This window comes from Phlebotomus argentipes, unplaced genomic scaffold, assembly GCF_947086385.1.
Source record: "Phlebotomus argentipes unplaced genomic scaffold, Phlebotomus argentipes genome assembly scaffold_4, whole genome shotgun sequence".
In the NCBI taxonomy this organism is placed as follows: domain Eukaryota; kingdom Metazoa; phylum Arthropoda; class Insecta; order Diptera; family Psychodidae; genus Phlebotomus; species Phlebotomus argentipes.
This window is the reverse complement of record NW_026776174.1, coordinates 8,172,718-8,184,809: the sequence shown is the minus strand read 5'-3', so window position 1 is coordinate 8,184,809 and position 12,092 is coordinate 8,172,718. Positions and strand designations below refer to the sequence as shown.

At 42.4% G+C, this 12,092-nt stretch overlaps 1 protein-coding gene across 1 annotated transcript in view; it reads right to left on the bottom strand.

Annotated features, from left to right (window-relative positions):
* Window positions 1-10,195, bottom strand: part of LOC132258409 (uncharacterized) — a 97,174-nt gene extending 86,979 nt beyond the window's left edge. The window contains exon 1 of the mRNA XM_059755734.1: window positions 9,607-10,195. Within this exon, the coding sequence (XP_059611717.1) occupies window positions 9,607-9,994 (388 nt within the window). The 5' untranslated portion in view covers window positions 9,995-10,195. The remainder of the gene's footprint in view (window positions 1-9,606) is intronic.
* Between the last annotated feature and the right edge of the window lie 1,897 nt (window positions 10,196-12,092).

Below are 12,092 nucleotides of genomic sequence, written 5' to 3'. Positions count from 1 at the left end.
TGGCATGCGACAAACATTCCGTAAGCCAACATCAAAAGGTCGGGAGTGGAAAGCAACCCCATTAGAGGACGAAAGAATTTTCTCAAGTTACTCCGGAGGAGCCCGAAGACGTGGGAAGTGAAAGGCACACAGACACTCTTGAAATAATAACTTTTTTTCCGTATGAAGTGAACTTGGTAATTTGAGTGGAGAGCTGAGACGCACTTGAAGCCATTTCGCATCATAAAATGCAGAATATTTATGGCTGAGCAATTATCATCTCTTGTATTTGATGTTGAATCTCCTGGGCGAGTGTAAACACTTTGACCCTCTCAATTGAGGCAGAAATTGATTACTGAAAGTCATCATTTATCAGCTTTAGTGTTTTAAATGATAGCTCCTACATGCATTTAGGTAAATGCCTGGCTCATGCCCCTCTGTCTACTTTCAACTGCTCTTTTGATGTCCGCGGCTGCAGCCAAAAAATGCGCCCTGTTGATTGCTCAGCGCTAACGATCAGTCGCGAAGATGGTGAAGAAGAATGGACCAAGAGCCGCAATCTCGTGCCTTCGATTCTTCCATGACTCAGGCAACCTCTCTCGCCTCATTTGCTGGCAAAATGCTCCGAGAACACACATAATTACGGATCATTATCAATGTCTTCATGATAATATGCAACGAAATAATTTAAGATTCCATTGTCTGGCAAGAGACTCTCCAGGACACCATAAATTCCCGAGGAAGAGTGAGGTACAATTGAGCATTATTCTACTGTATACGACACAATAAATTATTTGCTTATACAACAACGTTAAATGCTGAGCATCTTCTCAATATTTGCTCTTCAAGGCGCTTCAGGACTCACTCAGCTCTTTTCATCTTCCATGAGGATTTTTGCACGAAAACTCCACGCCACTTCAAGACAATATAACCATGAATAGTTTATCAATTCTCTTCCTATTTGACAAGCAAATTACTTCAACCCTGAATTAATAGCTTCGTGCAATTTTGCCTTTTGGATTTATCAAGCAAGAGATTTTCCAGCGCGCCATTGGATGAGAGAGAGAGAGTGCAAAATCAATTTGGTGAATAAGCAATTTATTGAAATTAATCTTGCATTAAGTGGTTTCTCTATTAAGCGTAGCAATTATCAGTGGCAATTTGTTCACTCTGCGTACTGTCTTAATCTGCAACGAAGTACATATATATTGAGTTATTAAACATCAATGGGCAGGTTTCCATTCGCCTACAGAAATAGGCTTTGCATGGTGATTTGCTTTTGCACTAAAAGGAGACACCAATAAGCTTTGAGTACAAGATACGCTAAAGTGACTCTGAGCGTAATTATTGGGGTTCAAGTCAAGGAAAATTTCGTAAAAACACAACGCGAACAAGTAAATGAAGAAAGGCTGCTCTGAGAGATCTTGCCTGCAAGACACTCTCAACTTTGTGGCCAACAATTCTCGAAAGTTTTATGATTATTCGTGGGAAAAGTGGAAACATGAGGAAATTTTCACACATCCCAGTGAAAATTCTCACCCGAACATTCCTCATCGGCATTAAGTGCCTTGGAGTAGTCATGCAATCTTTGCATGGGTATTAATTTTAATTCTCCTCCATAAAGATTTGCTCGAGTATCACGAGCTAAAGGCGGAGTATGTCTTATAAAAGAGCATTAAACCATTCGCATCATTAACTTTCTGCTATGCAAATCGCACACATTTGACTCTTCTTTGGCCCTTTTTGGTCCACGGAATATTATTGTAATATAAACTTTTCCCTCCTCCTTATGGGTTTTCAACATGCCCCCAAACTCCACGGAAGAAGTGGCAATAATTTCCATGCGGGGATGGGAAACACATTTTCCATCTGAGTCGCTCCGCCATTTGGGGAAAAAGACTGTTTCGAGGGGGCGTTGGTTTTTGGGTGAATGGCTCGGTTTCTGGGGGTTGCCGAAAACTCGTGGCGCTGGGAGGAAACTCATCTCTGTGCCATAGGAAATTATTTAAATGATGTGTGGGAATGACTCCATATGTGTCAGACAACTCTGTTGGGAAAGAGGCGCACCACAGCAGCGTGTACTGAAAATTGAACATAGCATTTTTGCGTGCGGGTGGTGAGGCCAGAAGTTTGGGGAGACTTGCGAAAATGAAATCCAATCAAAATGTGTGTATCGAAGGATGTTCCATATGTAAACTCCTCAAATTCAATTGAATTCATTATCAGGTGGAGAGGTCGCTGGTGCCCAAGCAGTATCACATCGTCAAGCTTCCGTCACACCATCAATAGCATCATCAAGAAGACTGTTGCCGTTGTAGGTTTTCCATCATGCACCACGAAATTCAATTTGATTCCCTTTCAATCCCACCTTCGGCGTCTTTCACGTCGTAACTCTCATTTCTTTTCATTGAATTTTAATCCTCGAAAAATGTTTGCTCTCATCTTCAGTCACTTCTTTTGTGCCATCATCGAACTTCCTGCTCTTCTCACCATCGCGCGTCTAAGCTCCTAATTCTGCCCCGTCGCACCACTCGCTGATTGTTAAATACCAGGTAGAAAAGTCGGGATAATATACGCAGATCGGAATTTTCAATCAACTTTATTCAACCATTTTCTCAGTGGCGCGTCGAAAAAACTCACTTCCTCGGAATAATCCCATGTAATTCGGAGTTAAGTATGGGGAAAATATCCTTGGGCAGGAGAGTGCGCACCTTTTAATGCAAATTAATGTTTTCTGAAATGAAAACATTACCCTCCACTTCAATCACTCATCCACACAGAAAGTTAAGGAGAGTGACTGCCTTTTTTATTCAACGACGCCGAATGAAAAGTCCCCATAAGAGAAAATGTTATTCAATGTGACAGTTACAAATTACATCTCCCATACAGACTATTTTATTTACCCCTTTAGTGTTGCTACCTTTCAGTGCAGGCTTATGGGGTTGGAAATTGAATGAGGATGGAAAAAAGAGGAAGATTAAATAAATTCCTTTCCATGATTCACCAGCTTTTTTTTCTCTCTCTCCTCTCAATTTCATTCCAGGTGACTCCAGACAGAGAGACTTACAACTTTTCAAGTGGTGTTCGTCAACTTGCGAGGCATTTAATTTGAACGTCTCTCCTTCGCTACTCAATTATCAAGCTGAATAATTAATGGCTGATTAATGACTCTGTCCAAGAAACTCCGTCCCAGTTGGTGAGTTCCCTGAACTCATCCGTATAAATTTATCCGTCAAGACGAAATTGACAAGATCTCTTTCACTTTTCATCTCAATTCCACATCAATCCAATGACTCTGAGAAGTCCATCTGAAATGAATTTATGCCATCGACACTCCGCCAGGAATATCGATGAGTACACGAGGCGACAAATGTTCTCTCACAAGAGACATATTTAAATATTTTGCCGATAAATGCAGATCGGATGCGTGTTCGAGAAGTCTGCAGAGGATGGAATGTGTGTCAGAACATGTTCAGTGACAAGATGGGAAAAAAGCTGCGAGACGCGATATGACTTCTTGCCCACAATATTCGCTTTGGCTCGTGGGCATCTCTTACACCATGTTTTGTCCTGGGCAAACATGAGACTGTCATATTTCATAAAATTGATGCCACACTCAGATGATAAATGAATGATTGTCGTGGAAAAGTGCCTTTTTTAATCTCGCATGTTGTTCTTCCTCTGTTTTAGTCACGAACAGAGTTGATGATGTTTCTAGATCGGTGAGAAAGTCTAGATTTCCCTGAAATCACCAAGGGGTAGATATTGTGATCGGAAGTGGTAATATATTTTGAGAATATTTGCAATGCAAAAGCTTTTGTTTCAACAAATTGAGACATTTAAAAAAATATATTTTGTCTATAAAAATATTTTCCTTTTATATTGTTTTTCTGTGTTATTTTTTAAATTTGAATTTCTGAATTTTTGAAATTTTTGAAATAAGTTTCTGGAAGGTTTCTAACGAGGAAGAAGCCTAAAACTGATAAAAAATGTCTTCAAATGTGTTCAGGAGTGAATGAAGTTTTCAATATTCTAGATTTAAGGTATATTATGTCCCCCTTGGAAATCACTATTCGCATGTAATATTCATTAAGAAGTCTGTGATCTCAACTCTGCCACCGAGTCTCCCTCGGGACTTCTCTCAGTGCAGCTGATTAGTGACTGGCGTGGAGTTTCACCCCGTAAATCGTAAAATATGTGCGTTAATAATACGGGAATGACTGTGCGGATAATTTACATTGTGCACTACGAGTGCACTTTTGATCATATGAAAATGATAATGATGACAATAAAATGTAAATTGGCGTCTCATCCCTCGTCCCGAAACTGAGAACATGGCTCAGAACATGGTAGACTGACGTGGTGGCACGCCAGTCGCTCCTTTGTCCCTCCTTGGGCGCTCTTCCGCCTCCCCAGACGATGCCAGGCGAAGGCGATGTGGTGTGGGTGGTGTAGAAAAAAAAGCCATGGATTCATGCTCTTTGTCAGACGTGGGAGAGCAAAGTTCAATATACAATACATCAAACGTCACACTGAATACAAATATCACGCGGACGGGGTGCCTCGGGTGGGTGGTTCTATTTTGGCTGAAATCACTTGGCTGGAAGTTTGTGATAAAGTGCACGGTGAGCAAAAAATAAGCACTGCCAGGGTGACTGGCAAGGAGGGAAAAGAAAAGACTCTGGCGAGAAATAAATATGGTGTCAAGCCGATTGGGGGGCTAAAATGTGAGCTGGAGGAGTGGGTGGTAAGCGCCCTTTATCTGCAATAGTTTTTCAACTTTGCCCCATTCATCACCATCTCACTGGCATCGCGGCAGGGCAGCGAAATAAGCGACTAATGCCGAGTGACAACATCATCGTCACGAGGGATATATTGGTGAATTATATAAAATTGATTGTGTGACTAATGGCAGTGTGTTTCGCGCTATTTCGAGGTTCCGAAGCGACTGCAATTCCACATCTTGCATATAGTCGCAAATGTAACCCAGAGATTTCCAACGAGTCGATGATTGATGGTTTTTCTCGTTTTTTTTCTGTGCATTCTCGCAAGAGCATCTCAATAAATATCAATGCATTTAGGGAGCTTTTAGCGGATTGCACGGCGCCTAATGATATTCATAGCCAAAGTCGTATTCCTGGTGAATAATGCAAAAATTTGCATATTTTTTCCTCCCCACTTTCATCCATTCTTCTGCCAACATGTCATCATCTTCCAATGGCATTGAGAGAGATTTACAGATTCCACGCGATAGCGCTGGCTTTTTTGCATACTCTTTCGAGTAATTTAGCTCTCGATGCTTCTAACCATTTGACTTCTTTTCTCTCCTTGCACTCACTCTCGTCCCTGATTCGACCCTGATGCGCCAAATGAAAAAAAAACAACATCCCTGAGAGACTCCCGTTTGATGATGGGGATGAAATTAAACTGGATAAAAGTTTAATTGAACATTTTTATCGGGATCTCCCGTCGAAATTTGATGAGGGAAAGTTTTATCCGTGCGGGGTGAGGCTCCCGATTAAAAACTGTGTGAAGCGTTAAAGTATCGTGAGAGAAGTACAGGAAAAATGAAGGTATTACCGTGATAGACATTTTCCGGTGATTTTCTCACCCACTTGGCAGTGTTACCTGGGGATTTGTTGGGGCTCTTTTTGTGTGTGTCTCACATCCACCCCGCTTGACTGCAGGACGGGGGGGGTGAGATAAAAAACACACGCTGGAAAAAGTGACAAAGTTTGTTCGATCTCTTCGCCTCTTGAGACGAGAAGCAGCAGAAATCCTCGGCGGTTGGAGGGACTTTTGTGGTTGTGATTTATTGATCGGCTGGCGGATAAATTAAGACGTGACTTTTACCGGATCCAGGGTCTACCTATTGATGGATTGAGGCATCGAGAGCGCGGAAATTGGTGGATCGGTGCTCAAAAGGGACCCGAGTCCAAGCATTGTTGCGCGAGAGTTACGACGAGTCCATCGAGAGTATTAAAAATGATAAATCATTTTAACGAGAATTCCAACCCTTTGTTTGCAATGGAGTCCCAGCCCTTCGGCCACCCTATCTCCTCACGCCCTTGCGGTCTGTCGAAGGGTTGGTTTTGTCGCACGGCGGCAAAATGAATCATTTTCAACTCCTCTCGTGGATTTCACTCCAACAAATAGCACACACATTGAGATAAAGCCCCCTGTCTAAAGGGGTAAGTCAGTGATGACGGTGCCCAAAGGAGTGGGGTTGCGTTGACAAACCTGAAACTCAATCCACTTTCCAGTTCATTAGGGGAACAGCCGCACACATGCCGTCTATCTCGCTTTTGCAACAGTCGTGAAAGCAATTTTTGTCAAGCATCGTGTTTGTGGCACTTAATGAAATGGTAAATAAACTGTCCGGGAGTGTTTATCGGGGGCGAGCACGAGGGGTGCGGGAGACTCGGACTGAAGGATAAATAATCTCTCCAATAATTCGGTTGAATTAGTTGTCCATGTGTCTTCAAGGGAATCGGGCAAAAAAAGGGACTCAACCCTCTTGTTATGAAAGACGCTCATATAATTTTTATCTACCCGCAAACGTTGCTCACTTAAGGGCCCTTCCATCAATTTGGGTTTCTCCCATTCAGGGCCCTTATAATTTTCCGATAGGCCGAGATTGAGATTAATGTAATTGCGTGTCTCTCTGATGGCTTTTTACGGCGGAGAGAGGCTGATCAATAGGCACTTTAGGACCAGCATGCGTTATACAATTTGCACCAGGACTTAACATCTGACAGGATTTTGCTCAGCTTCAGTGATTATGTTTCCTGCATGTGAGTGCAAGTCATGAAAAGTAAACGAGTAAAACCGAGTTTTTCTCATTCTAAAGTCCTTTTGCAATTTTTCAATTCAACCTTATAAAGTATTGAGTGCTGAATAGCCTCTTATCCATAGTTTTTTTTTCCTCTTGAAGCCATTTTCTTTGACCTTTTCTGCCAGTATCTTTGTGAAAATGCATCATTCATTTATCAAGGCAGTCGAATGCATGATTCCGGGAACCAGACTGTGATTGACTCTGACCAGACACACGCAAGAGTGCTTCAATAGGAGGGAATTGGATTATTTATTGAGGGGAAAAAAGTCTATTCTGGAGTTTTGAAGAAGTATTTCTCTGGGTATTTTCTGTTTGATCAAAATATACTAGAACTTCCAACAGGTTGAACTTTCGATAGAGCTTTCTTCTCTTTATCTAGAGAGACTGTTACCTAGACTTTCATTGAGCTGTATTGACGAACGTATAAAGGCTCTGGAGGAGGAACACTTGAAGGAAGTAAAATACTGACATACATGCATTCGAAGGGTGAATCATATGCAATTTCCGTGTGCAGTGAATTCGCTGTACGAGTCATTTATGAGCGAAAGGAGGTGAAAAAAGAAATGAGTGGCAAACAATGAATTTTCCGCAATATGGTGCACTAAATATTCTCTGTATCATACATCAGAGCGGCGACTAACATGAAATTTTAACACCGCTCATGCTTCTCAGCAATTGGGGCGTCTATATATGTGTATGTGTGGATTTTAGCAAAGTATAATTAAAATTTTGATGGTGTAATTTGCTCCGTGTGCTCCGTATGTGAGTTATGGGATTCATTTCATCCTCATTCGCTTATTTATACAACGCTCTTAATGTGAGCATTGTTTTGACAAATTGCTATTCTTGCTTTTATAATTACTTTTATGCAGATATTGAGGCTAACAGTGCCGCCGCAATGTAACGCGTGACTCCGTCTCGGGTATTTCTTTTTTGAAACTGAAGCAACTACTGAAATTGGAGGCATTTCAATGGGGCATGAAAGACTTCTATGGACTATTAAGGGCTCTCTTGGAGGAGGCATAAAACAACAATGAGACACCCACACAGTACTTAAAATATCGATGGCAACAATGGGGTTGGCATTTGGACGGCAGTCCAGTATTTCATACGAAGTGTCTTTTATTGTGTGAAATGACCCAATAAATAATATTTATTTAGTTTCCAGCCATTCAAGTTGCATTCAATGAGGGAAGAAATGTGAAATGCGCCCAACCCATTGAGGCAATGGCAAATGAATAATTCGAACTCTTTTGAGTGCCTCCAGAGTATTTTTTGATTTATTGACGGGGAGTGCACAATAAATTCCGTCTCAATACGATTTTTCATTACCACGCGAATGCCACACAATTCATGTGTCTGGTCGAATTTGCCGAGAACGGCATCAGATATTCTAATTTATCCCACTCTTCCCGGCTCTCCATCATTTCGCCGGGGCGCATCTTCTTCGCCTATTTTTCACGCCTCTGGGCCCACCGACAGATGAATATCCATCAAAAAGGCATTAAAGCTGTGACACGTCATGATACTCTATCTCACATTGCATTTTTTACAACCTCCGTCGCTGCATTGAGAATTCATCTCATAAAAGTTCTCTTCAGCATTAATGACCCGCTATTGTTGGTTTTAAAGTCATATTTGGCTTGTGAGTGCGCATAGTTTTATGTGCCCCCGCCCATTCCATTTAATGCATATCTAAAGGGTAATTTTGCCCAAGAGAAATGTTTTTTATCACTGCAGTTGTACATCAAATTTCTCTGCTCTCTATGTTATTGCGGAATTTTTTTTCCTCTATTTTCTTCCACGTTCAGCAGGAGTTCGTTTTTCTCAAAAGTTTTTCAGAGTGAGTTGGGAAAATTTTATATCCTTCGAAAAATATGAAGTGTTGCAGGAAAAGCGATGGTCTGTGACATTTGTGAATGTCTGCACGTAATAGTTTACCACAAAACTCTGAAAATGTCGAGTTAAGCGAGCAGAACTAAATAAAGTTGCTTAACCTGGTTAAAGATACACATACACATTGTGTCATGTACCATTTTTAGCAAATGTAATGCAAAATCAGATATAAAACGCATTTACTGACTGATTTAGATATCTAAATTGAATCTAGGCAGTTTAGAGCAGGAATTGCATTGTCACATCGTGTGAAAATCAAAATTTCCAGAGTCTCTGACCAACTTTTGAAGTCTCCTCTTAGGAGTGCACTGGGGCTTGGCATATCACCCGAGAACCGCAGTTTAACATATTTTTCAATTCAAGTGGCCGCTTGAAAATTCAAGAGCTCACGGCAAATATCCCACGACAGTACTTGAGGTCAAGTATTGTGGCTTTTGATCGTTTGATTGGTTGCTAATTGAAGGCATCCGGTGAGTGGCAAAGGGTCTGTGTGCTCTGCCCAACGAAAGTCCAGCGACTCAGTCGAGTGGGAAGGCGTTTGGCCTTATTCAGAACTTCCAAGGATTTATTGTACTTTTCTCCCCACAATGTGTGCAATGTGGTCCCGTCTCCAAAGCGGAAATGTAAATTTCCATCTAAAGCACGTGTCTCGCGTCTGACAATTTTTCACTCCTTTTTTCCTTCTGTGGTTTTCCCAGAGTCTCACTCGCACTCTCTCTCTCCTCGTCACTAGACTTCCTTTCGCACCCTCTTAACTCTGAATTGAGTTTTCTCACTCGTTTTCCATTCTCTCGCCATGCCATTTGACAATGTTAGGGCCGAGTGGCTTTTGAAATGATTTTCCACCCCCTTCAGTTGGGAGGAAATTGAATGTGTATAGTGAGTGTTTCTTTTACCTGGCGGACCCGGAGGGCAGACACAATCTGGCGTTTGCTGAATTGCGGTTTGACGCTGTTGACGCGTTACTTTCAAGTGTGACACATCACGTCTCAGTCTCTGGATTCCGGCCACCTCCAGCGACAGCTTCCTCACCACACTGGCCACGTCCCCGAAGGGTGGCTCTACGAAGGCCGCTGATGGCTGCATGGTCTGCAGCTTGGCCTCCACCACGCTGAGGCGGTCATCCAGCTGGTTGATGTACCGCACGCGATCCTCGAGGATGGACTGGCGGAAGTTGGCATAGAAGGAAGTGCCCACGGACGAGATACAGAGCACAAATAGCACCAGGTTCACCGTGCACGATGCCGTGCTCCCCTCGGGAGTCTTTTGTGGTGTCTTCTTCATTATTCAATCAATTGTAACCCGACATCACCTTCAGCATCTCTCACACCAGCCCACAAATTCACACCACATCGCGCCACTCCAGCCGCGGGCCGGACAATGAGCGAAAGAGAGTCGCGGGGATTCACCAAATTACACACTTCCTGATTAAATCACTGCAATCCCAGGCGGAAGTGGAGCGTTAATTCACTCACGGTCCACGTATCGATGGCTGAACTCAACTGAGTACTGACTCGCCTGGCGATGAGCGAGTGGTGGAAGACCCCAGTGTTGGTGGATTCTCCTCTTATGCTCCGTCCATGTGTTATGCTCACCTCGTCCCCTCGTCGACGATGCCTCGGCAGTCTCTCTCGCTCTCCGGATTGCGCAAAGGCACGAAGTCTTCCTTCCATGTGGCCTCCGAAGAGTCGCAAGTGGAAATATTTTGAATTTGGCCACTTGCCGAACAGATGGCGAACGGTAGAGAGCCAACAACCACATAAGAACGCTTCTTTTCAGTCTTTGATGGCATCAAATCATCTCTATAAATCCGATATCACTGTTGATGATGATGGAAAAGTACCTTTGAGCACTTCTTATGTCTCTATTACTGCGATTACAGCCATATATAAAGTTGATGCAAAACAGTGAATTTAAGGATTGCGAGATTATTATAACTTATAACTAAGCATAAAGTTATGGCTCGAATATGAGGAAGAGAGCATGACAAAAATACTATCCATCTCTATGATTAGGTCCTAAGGCAGAATTGCCCTGGAGACTTATGGTGAATGTTTTACATTCCTCTCACATGCTAAATTTTAGTTGTACTAATAATTTCAAAATCCACACAACAAAGGCAGTCCATTACTCAAATTGAACGCCACATGTTTCCTCTTTGAGACACGCCGGGGAGCATTTTCCCACCTCACCGGCAACTTTTCATAGATTAGCAGTGAAGATAGTGGAGAAAACTTGTTTGCGATACATGAAAATTTTATCAATTAAAATTAATTACAAAGTTGTACCTTCGGCGCGGAAGGTGTGCTCGAGTGAATTAAAGACAGGAGGTGATGGAAGCACTGGAATGGGGGAGCAATTATGAAGGTGGATAGGACTGCGATGCGTGCCTCGCGCAACGCAACGGACTTCTAGCGGATGAAACACCTGATAGAGATCGCCTCAATTGCAGCGGTGCAATAAATTAATTATCGGGAGCTTCTGGGGCGATTAAATTGAACTTTATTGGTTATCGAGGAGTTTCTCTAGGAGGTGGTCTTTGCCGCGATGCGCTCGCAAGAAATGCGAATTGCATCGAAACAACTCATAAATACCTATCACACGAACAGAGGATAGAGAATGGTAGAGTCAAGAATTACATTAACGATTCTATTGAATGAATTGCAATTTGAAATAACAGCTCTTTGTCAATTTTATTGTCATTTAATCTGTCAAATGCAATCAATTACAGATCTGACATCTCCAATGATGAATTGCACAGTTTCCAATTAACTCAATCCAAGAGTTCATGGTGAAAAGTTTCCTGCATTTCTCGAAATGACATGATTAGACTATTCACTTACTCACCTGTAATTAGTAGATGAAATCAATTTAACTTCCTCCCCGTTGCCCAAGCCGATGCCACACAGTTGACGTTCGTGAAATAGAGAATTCCGCGCTGGCTTTAAATCCACACTTTCCGCAACATTGTGGGTCCCTGGAGGAAAATTCAAATGCAGCGTGTGTTCCGTATTAGATTGATATCGCTGGGCGAGATACTAAATCTGATATGGTTTGCTCGCTACAATTGCCATTACTCACTTGGTATTCACATGAGGGATTTTTTGCTCTCGCTCTAATTTAGCTGAAGCTCCAGTGGGGAAGTTGATTTGGGTCTGCATTTTACTTTACACACACATTTCCTATGTACGTGACTAAATACTTGAGAGGATCTCCACATAAGCATTCTCTCGTCGCTTTGACAGTCGAAACCGAGCATAATTGCCTTTATTATGGCATTTGGCAAAACAAGCAAGAACACTGATTCGAAGCACCGTGATTAAATGCAATTAAAGGCAAGGGGTAATTTGAAATTTAATTTCCACCCCCCCCCCCCCCCCTG